Source organism: Gigantopelta aegis, chromosome 4 (assembly GCF_016097555.1).
Source record: "Gigantopelta aegis isolate Gae_Host chromosome 4, Gae_host_genome, whole genome shotgun sequence".
In the NCBI taxonomy this organism is placed as follows: Eukaryota; Metazoa; Mollusca; class Gastropoda; order Neomphalida; family Peltospiridae; genus Gigantopelta; species Gigantopelta aegis.
This window is the reverse complement of record NC_054702.1, coordinates 66,250,667-66,272,595: the sequence shown is the minus strand read 5'-3', so window position 1 is coordinate 66,272,595 and position 21,929 is coordinate 66,250,667. Positions and strand designations below refer to the sequence as shown.

Here is a 21,929-nt window from a genome sequence, read left to right as displayed (position 1 = left end):
GTCTATTTCACAAATTCCCCACCACTGGCCTACATGTATGTCAGGGAACACTTTGTTTTCAACTGAAAATTTATTAGCAACTACTGTTTCATATTTTACAATTGTGTAGTGATCTCTGAAACTGGCATAGCGAATTGTGACATGATACTGAACAAAATGTTCTCTGTATGTGTATATTTTCACAATTTATTAAAGATATACAGGAATCAGTTATTTATGGTGTTCCACAAGGCTCAATGTTAGAACCTCTCTTCTTTGTATTGTACATAAATGATGTTTCTTTTCAGGAAATACAGATTTTGGAGGGGCATACAATTCCATACGCCCTGTCAAAAACCCACATAACTAATAATATGTAGATGATGAAACAATATGCCTATCAGGAGAATTTCTTCTGAAATTCATGGGAAACTTTTGTTACAGCAATCAGAAGTATCATCATAAAATATGTAAACTTAAAATTTAATTTGTGTCAACATTTTTATCATGAATGGGTATTTACTTTGATATTATTAGTACAAAATATCAAAAATAATTTGAATTTCAAGGTCTGTTTAACTGTTTAGAATAATGGATTTCTTATAATAACATGTTCATTAACTTAAAACAAAATATATAATAACAGAACTAGAAAAAGGTCAAGAAGAAAATATTTAAAAATAAAATATTATATTTTAATACCCTGACTGAAAAACATTTTAGTGTTAAAAGTCATGAACAATTTAAACTGTATGAATCAAGAAAATATTGATATATCTATTACATAAACATTGAAACCAATGAATAGACCAACAGAATCAGTTAACGGTATCCACACCTTTCATCAAGAACATCACTACACATTCATGTATCCATTTATAAAACTCACTTGTTCTATTGTGGCCATGGCAGCACGGAGCTCTGTAAGTATCTCCTGGTTATAGCTGGGAATCATGAAACAGTCTTGAGGTCTACTTCTTGGAACAAAGCATGAATCTCCAAACACAGCACCGTAACCTCTCTCTGAGGAAGTAGGCTGTACTAACGGGGTCGAAAAAGATGGTGGAATTAATGGTGGATTGTGTAGAGATGAAGAAAAAGAGACTGCTGGTGTTGAACAAAATAAAGGGCGAGGGATGTGCAGTGAAGTATGAGTACTCTGCAGTGTAGATATTGGAAGAAAAGCAGATCCAGTTCCTGGTATAGCAGATGGAGGCTTTGGTTTCAGATTTTCTGAGGATTTCATGAAATGTCTAGGAACAGGATGATGAATTATACAAGATGATGTGCCAGGTTCGGTAGATGGTCTTGTTGACAAGTGTTCTCTAGAATGGGCACTTATTGGTTGGTATTGTCCATTAGATGCAACTGTACCACACAATGATGCTGCAGAAGGCATACCATGTCCAGAAGACACTACAGATGTCCTAAGTCTAACTTGTGAAGGAAGTGATCCAGGCACAGAAGAACACGACACATGACCAAAAGGAACAGACACACATGACGAGGAAGGTGACAGAGATGTATTATAATTGTTGTTTTTAAGGTACATGGATGGTAACACATATGAAGACTGACTTGTGTCCACAAAAGGCAAAGCACGAGACTCTGTTGGCACGTGTGATGGTGTGCAAGGCAGTGTGTCTGTAAGAGATGAGTCCACTGTTTGTGGATACTGAGATGGAATCTCTGGATGCAGTAATTTTGGTGATGATGTGAAATCTTGGTTTGGGTATTTGTGGTTTTCAGTGCCTGTGAGTGACAAGTTCACTCTTTGTGAATGCTCGGATGGAATATCACAGTGCTCATCTTCATGCTGTGATGTGAAGATTTGCTTCTGGGTGTTCTGGCTTCCACTTGTTTGGCCAGCATCATATTCTGAGCTGACTCCTATGAAACAGAAACAACAACTACATTAGAGAATAATCAAAACAAAATAATCACAAAATCATTCCAATTCTACTTATACATTGTGTAATAGTATCAAAAACACAAACAAATGTTTTTAAAGAATAGCAAACTGCATGTAGCTTTATTTTAGCCACTTCAAACAGAATACAACATTATTTTTATGTTGATGTTACACACCTTTAGTTGTTGCAAGCTCTGCCTCATTAAGCATTATTCTACTTCTCAATAGAATGGTTTAATAATACCATTTCACTGTGGACATTATTTGTTAACACATTCAAAGTAACTGTATGTCAAGTAAAGGTCACAAAAGATCAGTCATGTTATCCCGTTTTATTGATTGTAAAACATATGGCTGTTATGAAAATAATTGGATTAATTGCATCAGACATACAAAGTCCAGAGCCAATCTAAATATAATTTAAGATGTTCTTTATGCTTCAAAATAGCACCGATTTAATTAACATTAAATTTTTTAAAGAAAAACAACAGTAAATGAAATGGTATAAAACTATTACTGAGGTCACTGCTTGTAATACAATAATTTATTAAAATGTTTTAAGAAACTTTACCGTGACAATAACCAGTTTATGAACACATGGATGCATGGACATACATATATACATGTATCACTAACAGTATAGGCCACCTTTCACAACCAAATTATAGTAACCATTACAAACCAGTCATTTCAGTTAACATATTATTATGCTGTACACTTACTGTTATGTTGTTCATCAATTGTTTGTTTGGATGCATCACTGCTGTTGCCTTCAGAAATCTTAACAAGATCAGTGACTGCTGATCTGCATTAAAATAATATCATCATGGTCAGACTGTAGTAAAGACTGTGTAAGAAAATGTGTTTTATTTCATACTTCAATACTTCTCAGACTGCAATTTTATAAAGAAACTCCATTAGGATTGTAAGGTTGAGCTGGGAGTTGAGGACAAATACAGAAACATTTTGCCTCAATACAGATATATTTTTCTTAAAGGAAGTTTTCATTGATGAAATCCTGAAAAATATCAATATCCAAGCTTCTATTCCAAAGTTGCTCATATCAGCTTACACACATTAACATGCACAGAGATTGTGCTTACAAAACTTGAGTCTTGACTAGTTTCAAATCGTTTAATGACGTCTCATGCAATTTTTATGGCGTTATTACTTTAAGCTCTCAAGATGTCTTGAGCCTTGACTCTAAAGGTTTTGTAAAGCATGGGGCAAGATTTCAAATTTCACTATATTCTTCAGGTATTTTCAACTGTTACAAATCCACATGTAGACCATTAGTAAAGATTTTACTATAATTCTACACATGAACCTTACATGTCATGTCTTGTGACTGTAATACCTCCATCATCATCATCATCAAAGTATTACACCATTCTGTATTGCAATGTATATTTCAGTAGATTAATCAAACATCTCTGTTTCTGTCAGAAAATGGGTAGAAGGTATGGCCACAAGATTTCACTATAGACAGTGCACTCCACAATATTAGTAAAACTAAATTCCATATTTCAGTTCATTACATCCAATGATAACGATCAGTTATCTAAAACTGCAATCAATTGATCGATCCAGGTCATAAATTAACAGAAAGGTATAGTGAAAATAGTATGGAAACAGAGCCAGCTAGTATACTCCAAATCATTAGTAACACCACACTCCACCATATGATTGATGACCATTAATAAGAAACAGTAATCAGTTAGATCCCATGGAACAAACGGATAAACTACTACATCGTCAGAACAACTGAAAACTGACTGGTAGCTCCATAACAGAAAAAACACAAAAACAACAACATTTGAAAACAGTTTGCTAACAGTTTTGACTGGAAGGACAAGAGAACAGAATGCCCATTGCATGCGGACATGCAAACGCTAGAACACAAACTGATTGTGGCCCGACTAAAAAGACAGACTTTATAGCAGTCTCTAATGAGGATACAAAACCCTGTAAATATTTGTCATGCCCAATGTTTATAAATAATGCTCTAATATCATCAGCCCTTCAAATATTTAACCGAGGAGCTTGTCACTCCACACCGTTTGATGAGTTTACACTCTTTTAACATACAGAAGATAGTTAAATATTGATAGAGTTCTGATAACGCCCGTCCTAACTGACTGTGTACCCGGCCTGCCCCCTGGATCACATCACTCCCCACTCTCCTGACTTGACTTCCATGTTTGTGTCTAATATTGGTTTTCATATTGTGTACCCAGAGAAAACTGTTACAAAAACAAACACCGTGTTTACCAGAGGCACACGTTAGCAATAATCACTTATGGGGAAGGTCAATATTTCCAGTGCACATAATGTTTTTAGCTGAACATATTTAGAAAATGTCTAAAAGGACAAAGCACCACCACGTCTCAGTGGGAATGGACTGTCAGACAAACTAAACATTTAACAATCATATGGATAAACACAACTGACAGATCCAATAAGTCACGTGTTTAACACACCAACTGTATTCCAATACGTTTTAATAATAAAGTCATTTAATCCATTAAAAACACACAAAATGGTATATAATTACTGTAGTGTAATTTTCAATGTTTTTTGTAATTTAATTCATAACTGACCTAAAGTATTTTTCAGTTCAAGCAAGTATTTACCAAACCACACCCTCTACCCCCTAAAAAACCACACACAAAAACCATGTGTGCATTAATAATTGTATGTCACCCCAAAGTGGGACACACAAAAATTCAAACTTGAATGGATAGAAAAATACTTGTACTGGTAATCAATTACAATTAAAGTTAAGTGCAAAACTTAATTTTTTTAAATATACCTTTAGATATTTTCTTTTTGAGCCTAGCTTAAATATATTTGAAGTATTGTTTGCAAAAACACCACTGACTTATAGAAATATAGAAATTCAGAGGTTCATTAATAAAGACACTAAACAGGTGACAACCAATGTATTCATTCTGACAAATCAGATTTCCGTGAAGTAAATGAATAGAACATTATGACAAAATAATAGTAATAATAAAAAAGATATTCTAATTTAATCTGCATTTGTCGATAGACTTACTGGTACATTACTCTGGAAAATAGCCAACTAATAAATTATGTAGTTTGGAGCAGTAGTATTCAATGAAAATACATTTTTATTGTGATTATGTCTAATTTTCTTATATATTTTTTCACCTCAAAAATTAAAATGGTATTTACAAGCATGACTTTGCTGGAAATTTAAATACATGTATTACCAGTGAAAACTAACATAGTTTATTTAAGTAACACAATGAAAGTGAAAAATGTCATAGATAAACAAAAGTACTAGTGATAACTACTGATAAAACAAAACAAACAACTTTTAAAACAGGAAATGGGAATTAAATAAAACTAAATTTTAAAAATGTAAAACATTTTTTTTTTAAAAAGGAATCAAAAATTTTGAAATTTAATCATTAACATTTTACAATATTTTAGCCAAAATTCTTCGTACAAAGTTATGAGTGTTGTGTAAATAAGCATCATTACATGAATACCAAAAGTCTCATATAAAAGAAATAATTTTTCTATGTGCACTGTAGTCTATCAGAAATCACACACACACACACACACACACACACACACACAATCACACACACACACACAGTTTACAGAAGCACATAGTTTACAGAAACAGACACTGAACACAGCTAGCTGTGCATTCCGCCCTGTGCCAGACAGACCCTCTAAGATAAATTTGCTCGTGGTAATGAAATAACCATCAACATATCTCTATTTGTTAGCCAACATTTGCTCTGTCTACATTTGTGAACCAATTCTCAAAGCGTTTATAATCCCAGGATTTTTATATATATTTGCTTTCTGTCGACAGTTGGCAGTTGTAATTGTTTGCGACAACACTGCATGTCTCTGAGGTGTTGGGCGACAAACACACGCTTATGTACACATGTATGTAAGAACAATACTTAGTGCTTGTGATGGACTAACAGTCACTTAGAACTGTGTACAGTGAAAGTGTGATGAGATGACTTTACAAACACGGCAGTAAATACACATCGAGTATCTTAATCAAGGGAGGATCCATGAGAGGAGGATCCAAGGGAGGAGGACCATGGGGAAATGTCACCACCTCCTAAAAATTAAAGAGCCCTTTTTTTTAACAACTTCTTTATAAGTTTCACTGATGTGCCCTTTTCAGGGAGTTAGTCAATATGCCCTTTTTGGTCTTCAGGGAACATTTTTTTCAGTATCATGTCCCTATTTGCAGTAGTTACTAATCAATTTTTAATTGACTAGAAATATCGCTAATCAAGATTTTGAAAACATCATGTTCCCTGCCCTTGGTCCCCTCACTAAAATATTGTCTGGGTTCACCCTTGATAATGTAAGGCTTTATTCAGACCTCTGAGAATTGAACATTTGTAAACCTATTTATGGCTTATGCAAAAATAAATTTAGGTCACCCATTTCCTTTTTGCATAAACGGTAAATGATGTCCTCTATTTAATGTGCAAATGAAAAATAGGTTACCTAAAATTAGATTTGTATCAGCAATCCACAAATGAAACAATAATTCTAACAAAGTTCTGATCATATTCATCTGTTGATTCATTATTCATAATTTAGTCCATCAATCCATCATCCATTTGTCTGTCAATTCATTTATGTGTCCACCATCTGTCCATTTGTCTGTCTATGCATTTGACCATCCATCCATTTGTCCACCTGCTTGCCTACCTGTTTGTCAACCTCATCCATCCACTCATCCACATGTACTGTAAATATGCATTACGTAGGTAAAATGTTCTCTTTTCTACAACTTTGTTCTCTACTGATAAAATGGATTCAAAATCCTTAAATTTTTTTAAATATTGACCACTTTTTAAAACGAAAAAAACATATTAGTATTCAATTTGAAATATATCACTTATGATGAATTTTAAACATTCAATAACACCTGCTTCTACAGTAACAGTCTTGTTGAAATCAAAGTTATTGCCACTTGTATACTGATGTGAAAACAATTACAAATGAATTAAACATCTTATACATAATTATGCACCTTCAGAAATGAGTTTCACATTCGAAATCATGCATCAGGATAGATTTTACACTGATGCTATTAAATGTATTGGTCATTAAATCATTCGTTTTCATGGCTTACTGCATTTGATCACACACCTGATGGAAAACGCATGCAAATGGTGAGATTGAGATTGGACAAACGGTGCAGGACAAATTACTAGAGGGATATCGTATAGCTCCGGGGTTAATTACGACGTCGGTCTAAATTTACCTCTTTACACACAAATGAATTATTTTTTGTTGACACAGTTAAAAATTGCACAAATTTCATCAAAGATAATTGAATAAGGCTGTGTTTGTTTTTGCTGGCTGGCAGGACAGATCAAACAGTCGGCGAGTAATCATTTGTCTTGTTTCCAGCATCCACGGAACAACATAACCCCCAGGGAGACTGACAGGGCCGAACAATCAATTCTCACTGCAACAAGCTACCATTGGGTAGTAAATAATGTTTGCGCTTGGTACGGTGATCAGACAGGGGGCCACCAACATGACCTCTCTCTTGCCAGCCTTCGTGGCTCGAGTCTCGACTCGTCCCGCTCGTGGTCCTGACAAATCAGCACATTATGACCCATCATGGTGGAAATGTCTGTCTGGAATAATCAACCAGCCCTTGTCGCTGGAGCAATTTATCAAGTTTCTCGAAACAACCCGAGACTGCCGAAAAACACTGAGGATTCATACCCAATCATGGTTGTCAAAATTAAATGAGCGTAATAAAGACGAAATTGTCCGAGACAAAAATTGCAACAATAACGAGGTAAACACAGCCCAGTCTTAGCAAACGTTGATGTTGCAGATTTGTTTAGGTTCTGCTCGCAAAGCAAACAGCCGATTGTGGGAGAACTGTTTGCAAAGATTGCTGCAGAAATGAGATCCATGTGTGCTACCCTTTTCTCGGCGATATTAAAACTCATTTCATATCAATAAGCCAAGGTGCTAAATTGGAATTGTAAAGAAAGCTGGCACACTTTGTGAAAGGGCCCAAATTCTGTGTTCATAATTATTTCGATGTAAAGGGTTTAGGATTTAGCATTATACCTCACAAGACTCTACACTACTCAAACAAACCTTTTGCTGGTTTGACATCAAAAGATTTGGTTGTCAGAATCCTGACAGAAATGTTTTATGATCGACACAAGACATTTTAATAATGTTCTAAAGGTACTTGATTTCGTTTTTTTTTAAATATTTCCGAAGATATTCCTTCACAAAGTTTTAGAACTATGTTATTTTAGCAAAAATGCCTGTAGGGAATGTGCATTTGATTTAAATTAAGTCTTCTTTAAAAAAAATAACAGTAACAAAAAATAATTTAAAATTTTGTGTTAGTGTTAACACAAAAGACAAAAACAATATTTGAAAATTAAACATAATAATTTAAGTTTTTCATTAAATGTTTTTTATACAAGCAATAGCATATGTACTGTTCAGTTTATCGGGCTATCAGGGCACTGAAATGCTGCTTTCTTAAAAACTGTTGATGGTTATTGTCCATTAAAGTGACAGACCCTAGTTTTTAAACACTACAAACATATTTTTCACTATTAAAGTAATTTTTGATCATTTAAATTAGAAGTACTTACATTTTAATATTTAGAATATTAATTTCCGTACACCTAAAGTGGTTCTGGTCATCCATGTTTTTGTAATATCCCAGAATGCATTTTTCATAATAAAAAAAAAGGCTTGTTTGTCTGATAAATAATGTTATCGAGACAAGCTCTAGTTATTTTTAGACGGAATTTCGCTGTTTAAACATCATAGACTTTAGCTTCTCTCTGTTATAACATTATCCCAATGTGTGTTGCAGGTTTGTAGATTAACCAAATTTAGTGTCCATTTTTACAGGCTGAAACTAGGATATGCACCTTTAATTTAAACTAAAACCTGCTCAAAAAGTTATGTCTGCCAAACTCACAAATTGCCTAATACTCAGGGCTCGAACTTAACGGCGGCAACTACGGCAATTGCCGTCAATGACATATAAACTGCCGTCGGTTGGAGGCGTCACCGATGGCACTTTTGTGCTGCCAGATAAAAATTACTGCCGTCAGTAAAGCTCCTCACCGATGGCAAAATGTATAAATGTGTATGAACATTATCTACCAGTATTTAACATGGGCATTTGGGTCCTGGTTGGAGTTAATAGGCGTTTAGTTAGTACCATGCGATGGAACTATATTTAGTCATGCGCATACCCTGTGTTGTATTTTATACATTCTAATTGCATTTGGCTCCTCGCTTTCATGTTATGCTGCCCCTTTTCAGGTTTGGCAACCCCATTTGTTTTTCTGCACCCCTCTTTATTTTTCGGCATCTTGTTTTAATTTACAGCACCCAGCTCCGCTATTTCAAAATGCACACTTTTTTTCATGCTAACAAACATCGATGAGTGTGCACACTGGACATCAAAGGACCAGCCTCGGTGGCGTCGTGGCAGGCCATCGGTCTACAGGCTGGTAGGTACTGGGTTCGGATCCCAGTCGAGGTATGGGATTTTTAATCCAGATACCGACTCCAAACCCTTAGTGAGTGCTCCGCAAGGCTCAATGGGTAGGTGTAAACCACTTGCACCGACCAGTGATCCATAACTGGTTCAACAAAGGCCATGGTTTGTGCTATCCTGCCTGTGGGAAGTGCAAATAAAAGATCCCTTGCTGCCAATTGGAAGAGTAGCCCATGTAGAGGTGACAGCGGGTTTCCTCTCAAAATCTGTGTGGTCCTTAACCATATGTCTGACGCCATATAACCGTAAATAAAACGTGTTGAGTGCATCGTTAAATAAAACACTTCTTATTGGACATCAAAGGAAACAAACCGCATTGTGTACAAAAGCGCAACTGACGAAAAACTTCAGTAGCTTACAGCAGTTACCGTAACGTAATTTAACACTATTTTTAACAGCCTCTTGTGTCCCATACAAGTATCTATCTTGTGTCCCATACAAGTAACTATATCGATACACACACTAAAAGTTATATTTTATTTTAGCAATGAAAACATTTTATTTTTTACAGTTTCAGCGATCTCCGACTGAAAACAAAAACATATTTGGTGCCACGTGATCAGAACGGTCATTCTGTCGTTTGTACACTAACTTGTCGTGTCTGATATTTTAACCTGCGTTGCAGATTTAATTGGTCGTAACTGATGATTTTTACTTACTGTCATTTGTTTATTCAGCAATTCCTTATAAAATATTAGAAACGTTTAATTTTTATTAAAAAATTTGGGGGGGGGGGGGGGGGGGAGATTCTATTTATCCTATAACACTTCTAAAATAACATTTTAATTCGATTTTTAGTAAATCACAGCACTAAAGTCGTCTCCATCACTAATATGACGTCATCACGATTAGCACAAATTAGTTTGACTAAATCTTATGAAAACATGCTCAGCTATACAGGTCTTGCTGGCTTGTAAACAAATGACCCATTCACAGCAAATTTGCATATACCTTTAAATTTGCATACCATTATTAACCGGGATAATACACTAAATTATCACATGGGTTTATGACATGGATGTATGTGTGACCACTAGATACCATTCATCTTACAAGTTGTTTCAAAATATATCTTATGGGCAAAAGCAAGTTGGATATGTTTATAAATAACAAGTTGTAAGATAAATGGTATCTAGCAGACACAAATTTAGTATTCTATTTCTTACATATCTTAAAAAATAAATATAAATGTCTTTTCCACCTAAAACTTATTTATGACCCTAGCGCTTGTAGTTAATTTGTGCATCACAGTGCAATCAATTTCGACTGTGGATGGTATGGCAGTAGCAACCTGGCCATCAGCTAAGAGCAACCAGTTGTTAAATATCTTTAAATTGTTGTCACACGTATATGTATTATTAATATGTGTTATCATATATAACGAATGATGTTCTCACCAAAGGATGTTTAAGAAAATGGTATACATGTAATTGGTATAAATATGGGTTGGGTTTTTTTGGTGGTTGTTTTTATAATTCCCAGTCCTCACAATTATTATGATACCTGCTTCTATGTTCCCATCTCTCTATTAAATAACTCTTCTCTTTCTGTTTGTAACATGCTAAACCACAAATGGACTAACTTGACAATAAAAACTGTTTTTCTGGAAACTCGATCCTCGGTGTCTAAGACAAAGCATTAATAACAGATTAATACTAATCTCGGGAAGCCATCTGCCCACTGGGATGCAATCTGCATAATTACAACAACATCCTATAATGATCCATGTTAACTCGGCAATGTGACTCACACACCAGTTATCAAGCCGTGCGGTCCTTAACTAAAGCCCAAATGTCATCACATCATTTAAGTCAGGATGATCTGATTAATTGGAAAACAAATTATGCGGTGAATGTTTATGATTACTGTCAAGAGTTACACATTTAATTAATTACTGTTCTAATGCTAACTTTAGAAATGCACCCTTAATAAGCTAAAAGTTCACAAAGGAATGATTAGACTTCCTTATTTTTTTATATTGAAATATTCAGTAAATATATTTGATCTTTCCAGCATCTTTAGATTGATCGATGGATGGATGGATATTAGGATGGACGATGGATGGCTAGCAGCATGATTACTTGTCTAGATCAATGGATGGACGGACGGACATGGATGGACAGATGGATGGATGGACAGACAGATAGATGGATGGATGGATGGATGGATGGATGGATGGATGGATGGATGGATGGATGGATGGATGGATGGATGGATGGATGGATGGATTAATGGACTGACTGACTGACTGACTGACTGACGGAAGAATGGATGGTTGGATGGATGGAGAAGTGGATGGATGGATGGACAGGTGGATGAATGGATGGATGGATGGATGGACAAATGGATGGATGGATGGATGGATGGATGGATGATTAGATGGATGGATGGATGGATGGATGGATGGATGGATGGATGGATGGATGGATGGATGGAATGGAATGGATTGGATGGATGAATATGAATGGATGGATAGACAAATAGATGGATCGATGGACAGGTGGATGGATGGATGAATGGATGGATAGATAGATGGGATACATTGCTGAATGGATGGATGGGATGGATGGATAGATAATGGATGAATGGATGGATGCATGGATGGGTGCACGGATGGTTGGATTGGACGCACGTATGGATATGGATGGATGGATGGATGGATCAACAAATGGATGGACTGATGAACAGGTGGATGGATGGACAGGTGGATAGATGGATGGTTGGATGGATGGACAGACAGGTGGATGAATGGGTGGGTGGATGGGTGGGTGGATGGGTGGATGGATGGATGGACGGACGGACGGACGGACGGACGGACAGGATACATCATCGAATGGATGAATGCATGGTAGCTAGACAAACTGATGGTCAGTTGGATGGCTATATGCAAAGGAAGATGGATGTATAAATGGATGAATGGATGGACAGCCAGCCAATAAATGAATGCATGGATAGAATGATGATGGATGGATGGATGGATGGGATGGATGGATGGATGGAGTAAGCGTTGACAAACAGCTACCTAGCACAACCTGTGAGGTGATGATACACATGCTCCATGCTTATGTTGAAATGCGACACCAGCCCGCCCGACCTACTTGATGGCCATTTAGCCTTTAGATGGAGACAATTGAAAGGTGTGAGGTCGACGCGGGAGACTTAATTAGATATCATGAATACCTGCGACCAGGCACAGGCAACAACCCTCCCATAGTAATTGCCAACATCCCACCCACAAACGTCAACACGAGATGGCAACTCACGCTACACCTTGTCACCCAGTGTTGACACAGGAGTACCTGAGTCGAAATCTGATCCACCACATTCAATTCCACTTTCATTCTCTGGCGATGAAATTTCAGCTACATCCACCGAGTAATGCCGGATTTTACAAACATGCACATGAAAGTATCCCTCGTATTATAGGAAATTACCTATCTATTATAGCCGGTTTCAAATTAGTTACATGTATGGATACACACTCCCGGGGGTAGAATACACAAACACACAAAAAGTTCATCAAATATCTTAAGCCTATTTTTGCACGTAAACATAAAACAGTAACTACGACTAAACCACAGTTCTTAATACTGTTATAGTACAACAAATATAGTTAGAAGTACACACATTTTCTTTCCTTTAGTCCTTAAAATGCTTCATTTTCTGTAATAATTCAATTTTCTTCATGAAATAGATGCCAAACACTTGTAAATATATGCCCAGTAAAGCTTACAATGTTTTGTGAAATTGGTCCCTGTAATACAGGTAATTAGAGCCATCCCCAACAAAAGTACAATACCACGGTATCTTGAGAATTGAATGGACTACAATTTCAAATATGTTTCAGACAGTGAAAACAACATTATACATTATAATTAGAATGCCATCCCAGGTCTCAAAATAGAGGCTTGCAAAAAGTGAAAAGCAGTCCATTTTCAGACCTTGTAGGTGAAATAAATAAAAAACTGCAGATTTTATATTTTTAAGTTGACCTTTCGACAAAATTAATGACTCTCATCATTACTGTATGATTTTTTTTAACCCTAACCCTAAACCTAATCCATTTTCTTTCTGGGGAGATTCTCCCCATCCCCCCCCCCCCCCCCCCCCATATCGACTGTGGTTGCATGCAGCACACATTCAATTCCATAGCATCATACCTAAAAATTTCTTTCTGGCAAAAACTCTGAATACTCTCCCAAACCCTCCCTTCATCTAGCGAGACATATTTCTTTTGGCAAAAACTCTGAATACTCTCCCAAACCCTCCCTTCATCTAGCGGGACATATTTCTTTTGGCAAAAACTCTGAATACTCTCCCAAACCCTCCCTTCATCTAGCGGGACATATTTCTTTTGGCAAAAACTCTGAATACTCTCCCAAACCCTCCCTTCATCTAGCGGGACATATTTCTTTTGGCAAAAACTCTGAATACTCTCCCAAACCCTCCCTTCATCTAGCGGGACATATTTCTTTCTGGCAAAAACTCTGAATACTCTCCCAAACCCTCCCTTCATCTAGCGGGATATATTTCTTTCTGGCAAAAACTCTGAATACTCTCCCAAACCCTCCCTTCTAGCGCGACATATTTCTTTTGGTCTGATATTCAAAACCAAATAACAGCAGGCCATATTTACTTACTATTGCCATCCCGGAACTATAGTTTGACACACACAATATTTTGTTATTATTTTGTGTGTATTGTTTGAGTTCACATTATAAATCAAATGATTATGTAAAATGCCACAATGAAATATAAAGAATTAAAAAAAAGTAAAATGATAAGAATATCAATAAGGGGTTTTACTGGGCAAATGTAAAATAAGTTGAGAAAATATAACTGGGCTAAGCTATTGCTCATACTGGAACAAATTTAAATTTAGCAAATTTTCAAATGTGTACATTTCTTTGAAAATGGTTAAAAAGTGGTCATTTGAAACTAACATTTATTAGCTAAATACTGAATGTTGTATCCACTCTGTATATAAAAAAAAAAGATAGCAATTGGCTAATTTGGCAATGTGTTGGGTGAGCACTGATGCTGCTTTCAAAATCTGTATACTCGGTTTGGTCTTGCTGCAAATACATCCAATATATGCTTTTTTTTTCAAGTAGAAAAAAAGTATATTCTTAAAAGGAAATCATCTTGCTTGAAACACATCCAATATATGGATTAAAAGAAAAGAAAACAAATCTTAAAAGGGAAATAATCTTGCTTCAAATATATCCAATATACAGATTTTTTTTTAGAAAAAGAAAGAAAACAAACAAATAAGAAAAGAAATAAAAAAATATGTTCTTAAAGGGAAATAATCTGAATAGTGCTTCCAAAGAGGCAAAAGTAATGCTTTTTAAAAAATTATTTTAAAAATTGATATGATCTACTGATTTAACTGTACTAATTTGTTTTTCATTTAATGGAAAATTTAGGCATCAGAATAACACAAAGATAGATGTGAAGAAAATGATGAAAAATACCTATATACCATAGTTATCAGAAATGCTGTGACATTAATTTTACAGAAGAACTTTCAATTTTCTATTTTACTTTTCTTCATTATTTATTTTTTGTAATACTGACAAATTAAAACTCCTCTCTTACCCTGCAAACTGAACTACATGCACTCTCTTTTTCCCATTAACCGCAAAACTGACATAAAAAATATCATGGAGAATATTTTTCTAAGTCATTTTGTTTTTTGCCACGGCCATATTCTTAATTGCCTGTGTTGTAAATGTATGCAAGAAAAATACTAAATGCAGTATGTTCAACACATAATTTGTATAATCCACATTTGTTGGAACATGACAGAAAACTGGATTTAAAGAAATCTTCTGCAAAACCAGACCCACAGACAATCCACAGCCTTCAATTTTAATATAAATCATTAGTTATATGCATTACTATCCCAAAATGCTACAGTCTCTCCTATAAGCCTGATCCAGAAATCAGTTATAATAATTCACTTGAATATATACAACTTAGCAACTGAATTGCAAAATAAAGTTATTTACCGTTATTTCAGAATAGTCAACTCTGCTGGACAAACAATGAATCTTAATGTGTACCGGTAGCTAAATTCAGACAATTTATCTAAACAAACAATATAAATTATTAAACTTTAAAAAAATTGTTTCCATTGAAACCACATTAAAATTAAATGTATATAAAAAATCTTTAAAACTATTTGACATTTCATCAATGTGAAACTAACATCCTCAGAAGAATAAACTTGAACAAAATGGTGGGCATACAAGCTAGTAAGGTATAAAATAGAGAAGGCTAGCTTGGAAGTTAAAAACAATACTGGGTAAAAACAGGAGCTGACAATAGGATGACAATAAGAATGATTAAGACAGGGCATCACAAAAAGTTTTAGTTGTTAAAACCAATACCTGTCATGGGCAGAACTCTCTGGCAAAGTCAGAGGTTGTGCCCATGACAGGTTTCATCTTGAAACGTTTTCTGATGGAAGAACACCAAAAATTTCCCATAACCAAAATCGGTTACGGGATGATCCGTAACCATTTTTCATCCCTGGACGATTCGTACATACTACTGTTTTATACCCTAGATGATTCGTACACAGTACATTTAGGACATGTTTTATGTTGAATTGCACAATGATAATGTTTGGTCTGTCTTAGTTGTTCGCTTGAGGTGTTAAACATGGCCTCTTGCCAATCAACAGATTAACGGTTATATATTTTGATATATATTTTGATTGACAAAAGCGGTTGGTTGTTAAACATGACAAAATTTCAGACCACTTTTCTAAAATACATACATTAATTGGCAGAATTTGATTTTTGATGAACTTGTGCTCAAATTTTTAACTAGTGCACATTTGTTTGGCTGAATTAAATTTTATTATTAAGACTAAATGTATTGCAAATTTCTGTTCATCGCATTTCCATTTCCTCTCTCCCTCTTACTATGGAAACAATCCATGATTTTAATCAGAGGTTGTGCCCACAGTAAGAGTGTTTGAACCCTCGAGATATAATCACCAAACACACAAACAAACAAAGAAACAAACATGACCTCTTACCAATCAACTAATTTACAGTATTAGCACAAACACAGTTTGAAGTAAGCTATCATCTACAGCATATACTATAACTCAGTGAAGAACATTTAGTAATTAAAAACAAACAAATAAAAAAATTAAAACACACACACACACATATATATACATGTACAAATGGGTTATAACTCCGATTTTATGTTTCCTACCGGTTCATGCTTTGTGAATATAAGGTCATTGCATGTCCCAAACACATTCCCACGGTTACATTCGATAAAACGCAGATACTGTACAATAAAGTTCCAAAATGTGAATATTCGCAAAAACGCAGCCACGTGCAAACCATGTCACCACTGCACGTGCGTTGTCTGCACATGCAACATGAACACCGACAGTATAAAAGTGCAGGGTGTTCGCTTGCCTGGCCTCTGTATCTGGCCGACAGTTGACAATCCAGGACATGCCACGTCTCAGTGAACCGCAGAGAAACAATGCCATCGGCCGACTAGACGCAGGCGAATCCAGAACGGCCGTTGCCAGGGCATTCCATGTGTCCCCAAGCACCATCTCCAGACTGTGGGACCGTTACCAGCAACATGGATCATCACGTGACCTCCCTAGATCCGGTCGACCACGGGTCACTACCCCCGGGCAGGACCGCTACATCCGGGTACGCCACCTTCGGGAACGATTGACTACTGCCACCTCCACAGCCGCAGCAATACCAGGTTTGCGCAGGATATCCGACCAGACCGTACGGAACCGCCTACGTGAGGTAGGAATTCGTGCCAGACGTCCAGTTCGAGGTGTCATCTTAACACCACAACACCGTCGACTCCGACTGCAGTGGTGCCAGATTCATCGACAATGGCCTCAACTGCGATGGAGACAGGTGTGGTTCAGTGACGAGTCCCGATTTCTGCTCCGACGTCATGATGGAAGATGTCGCGTGTATAGGCGTCGTGGTGAACGTTATGCGGCAAACTGCGTGCAGGAAGTGGACAGATTCGGCGGGGGTAGTGTCATGGTGTGGGCAGCCATCTCACACACTGGCAGAACTGACCTGGTCCACGTGCAGGGCAACCTGAATGCACAGGGCTACATTGACCAGATCCTCCGGCCACACATCGTTCCAGTTATGGCCAACGCCAACGCAGTGTTCCAACATGACAACGCCAGGCCTCACACAGCACGTCTCACAACGGCTTTCCTACAGAACAACAACATTAATGTCCTTCCTTGGCCATCGATATCACCGGATTTGAACCCAATTGAGAATCTATGGGACGAGTTGGACCGACAACCACAGCCCCAGACCCTGCCCGAGCTGGCAGCAGCCTTGCAGGACGAGTGGGCCACCATCTCCCGGGACGTCATCCGTACTCTGGTTGCTTCAATGGGCAGGCGGTGCCAGGCAGTTGTCAACACACGCGGAGGCCACACCCGGTATTGACTCCAGATGACCTTGACCTTGGTGGTGTGTCCTATCACTTACTCACAATGGACTAGAGTGAATTGTGAACAATCCTGCAACATTTGGTAATTATCGGACTCACCATTCAATAATTAAATCAATTCTCCAAATGTTACGACAATGTGGTTTTGCGTTTCTTCTCTTGAAGAGTATATATTTAAATAGTTAAAATCCCTCAAGCAAACAACTAAGACAGACCAAACATTATGATTGTGCAATTCAACATGAAACATGTCCTAAATATACTGGGTACGAATTGTCTAGGGTATAAAATGGTAGTGTGTATGCAACATTCAGGGAGGAAACAAAATGGGTACGAATCGTCCCATAACCGCCCAAATCAGTAGGACTGTACTCATTGAGGCCATTAGGATGAACAGTGTTCAGTTTGTGTATCCAAATGGATTCTGCAAAGTCTAATTTAGCTGGGTCTCTGCTATCTTGCTGCAAAAGAACACAATTATAATCATGGTGCTGTATAAAACCTTTTAAAAATTGTTTCCAATGAAACTACCTTAAAATTAAATGTACGTTTAACACCCTCATCTTCTCAGTAGACAATCTATCATTAAAATATACCAATTTTCAAATGCGTTATTTTGGCAAATTTATTATGAAATATATTTATCAAAGTGAACAATTTATTTGTAGTAAATGGCAGACAATAACATTATAGTATTATAATAACAATATAAAACATTATGTCACAATATATGTTACGAGCCTGGTTCAAAACAAATTTAGTTCTAAACAATGTATAATAATAGATACATGGTAAACTACAATCTCTGTCAAAATTACTATTCCCATTTTACTGTAAATCACCATATATGTAATGCACTGTCCTTTTCATAAACACAGTCACACCAAAGTTGTTCATTATTCCAGCAATGGGCAAAGGGAAACAACTCTTATTTAGAAAACCTACTATATGGCACCAGGCCATTCTTCTTTCTTTATTAAATATTTTAAGAAGTGAACTGCATGTAGTTTGAAGGAATTTAACTTTTATTACTATTAAGTGTAATTGTGCAAATCAATTTATGAAGAAAGAAGAAACAAACAAACAGGGCTGAAAATTTGGACAATTTTTATGAATTACCGGTACTAGCAGTCAAGCAACTAAGTTTTAAAGTTTATCTTCATTTTAAAATATACCATGACACAAGACTATATATATTACAGTCATGTGCTTCATATGATTTTATTAATTTGTAATGTACTCACTCTTCTGTGTTGATGCCAAAGCTGTCTGAAGTTTCTCGGTACTTTTTACAACTATGTGCCAGTTTAGCATCAGCTGTCTCCAGTGCACTGTTACCAAGTGTTAATTTATGATCAGTTACTTGCAGTGTGCTGTTAGCACCTAGTGCTAGTTTATGATCAGTTACTTGCAGTGTACTGTCAGCACAAAGTGTCAAATCACGAACTGACAGCAGAGTACTATCACCATCGCAATATAAAGGATCAAAATCTTTCAGCATGTTGTCATGTTCATGAGTTAAATATTCACGAGCTGACTGCAATGCGCTATCATCGTCATTCTCATGAGTTAGATGATCTCCATCTTCCTGAAATGTACTGCCACTGTCAAGTGCTAAAGGTTCATCAGGTATCTTCAGCATAGTCTCTTCATTACGAGTCCAATGATTACCTGCATCTCCCTGCATTTCTCCGTTACCAGCATGGGTCAGATGACCGTCAGCTACTGGAAGAATACATTCAGCATCTTCCTGCATCATCCTGTCATCACCAAGTGCCAGATGATGATCACCATCTATGTTCAGTCTACCAGTGGAGTCCTGGATCCCACTGTTACTCACACCACACAGTGGATCCACTTTAGACGCCCGTGGCAGCCTCTCTCGCAGCTCAGCATTGATAGCAGGATTGTGGTACAAGTCCACAAGTTGAAGATGTTCTTCTGCTCTCCTCCTACGTTCTCTTTCCTCTTCAAGACATTTTTCACTGAAATATGCAATGTGTAAGTGATAAAAGACAATAAAGGACAAAAATAAAATTAAAATCTGACATCGTTGGAATTAATTTTATACCCATTCATTCAGCTAAGGAAATTACAGTTGAATTCCATTGACTCAAACCCCGTCGGTGCTCGAGAAAGTGTTCGACCCATCAGGTAGTTCGATCTAACCATTCCGTCAACAACGTGTAAGTGTAACTCGGGACTTTGTTTTTTAATAGAGCGTTGCAGTGTATTTCAACCCTTCTGAGTTTGACCCAATGAGATTCTGCTGTATGTAAGCATGTAATAAATCAAGGTTGATAACCTAATGGCATTCTTTGCCAGAAAAGAAGTGGTCACTTCTGCTCCTCTCTACACTCGGTTGGAAAGTTCAAAGAGATTGGTAAATGTATCGCCTTGCAACAAAAAAAAACCCACATTTTATTTGAAATTTCATGTGACTGCTCACCTAGCACCATTTCAGGAAAGTGTTGATTTTGATCATGGAGAGGAATGTAATGATGCACTTGGTAATGTGGATATGGAATTAAAATTCATATGAAATTTTGGCTATTTATCAGGTATGTAACCATTATTTATGTAACATTTCATTAAGTACTGCAATATTTAGAAATTTTGCAACCAAGTCATTCCTAATATTTTTGGAATATCGAAAAAATCCAGGAAACTGGAGATTTCAAAACTTCAACTCTCATATAATTGTACTAGACTAGTGTTGTATTAGATATATTAAATGTTTAGACCAAAGTCATAGCCTTTTTACAGTTACATTGTTCAGACTGCACTGTAACCTGGAACCTTGGTGATTTACCTTTTAAATTTCCATGCACTAAATTTTGAGTAGGGGTGAGGCTGTTTTTCTATTATTATTAACTGAGAAAGGGGTTTGTTGACAAAAATCCCAATATGCTTCGGGACCATATATGTGGGCATAACTTTGTAGGCTATAGCAGACAGAGAGAGAGAGAGAGAGCGAGAGAGAGAGAGAGAGAGAGAGAGAGAGAGAGAGAGAGAGAGAGAGAGAGAGAGAGAGAGAGAGAGAGAGAGAGAGAGAGAGAGAGAGAGAGAGAGAGAGAGAGAGAGAGGCGGTGTGCGTGCGTGTGTCTGCTTGTGTTTGGGTGTCTTTAATTATTCATAATTTCATTGAACCTTGGATATTGCAAGTTGATATTATGTGTTTGGTGTCTAAGACTGTAAGGGAAATAACGTTTACCACCACCTGGCACCAAATCCAACCACCACCTCGAGATTGGCCATGAAAACATCGCCGCATGATTCGTGAATCCTACCTGTCCTCTAGTTTATCTTTAAGTTCATTCATTTGCATTAATTTCTTCTCCACTACAGATCTGATCTCGAATAGTGTTTGTCTGTCTGTGAGGTTTAGCTTGTCAGTGTGTTTTTCAGGAAATCTGTCAAGTCGACGGTGATACCTTACCGAGTTAGGGCTGACACTTCCACGTGTCGCCATCTTGAAACACCTGTCAACTAACAAGGCATTATGGGTAAGTATTGATCGCCAAGGAAAATAGGTTATTTCCCTTGGTAAAAAAAAATAAAAAAATAATAATAATAATAATAATAATAAATAAATAAAATAATAATATTAAAAAAAAAAAAAATCTGTACCAGACACGATTATAAATGTTTTTATTTGTGTTTGTCGGTTCGTTATTTGTTTGTGCTTGTTTTCAGTAAAAAGAAAATGGCGGGGGGGGGGGGGGGGTTGTAGTGTTTTTTTGGGTTTTTTTTTACGTGGTTTGTTTTTTCTTTTTTGGGGGGTTGGGGCGGTTGCTTAATATAAAAACAGAAAAGGAAAAGTGTTTTGGAATATAAAAATGTTTATTTTTATGTCTAATTTAAAAACAAAAACAAAAAAACAACAACACATTGATCAATATAAAACATCATGACTGGTTTATTAATAAAAGCCGTGGTATGTGTTATCCTGTATGTGGGATGGTGCATATATATAAA

At 36.5% G+C, this 21,929-nt stretch overlaps 1 protein-coding gene across 1 annotated transcript in view; it reads right to left on the bottom strand.

The window, feature by feature from the left end:
• LOC121369947 overlaps positions 1-21,423 on the bottom strand; it is a 70,971-nt gene extending 49,548 nt beyond the window's left edge. Inside the window, exons 1-4 of the mRNA XM_041495029.1 lie at positions 21,242-21,423; positions 19,196-19,936; positions 2,614-2,696; positions 869-1,869 (exon numbers count right to left, since the gene is read on the bottom strand). Coding sequence (XP_041350963.1) covers positions 869-1,869; positions 2,614-2,696; positions 19,196-19,936; positions 21,242-21,423 — 2,007 coding nt within the window. The remainder of the gene's footprint in view (positions 1-868; positions 1,870-2,613; positions 2,697-19,195; positions 19,937-21,241) is intronic.
• Between the last annotated feature and the right edge of the window lie 506 nt (positions 21,424-21,929).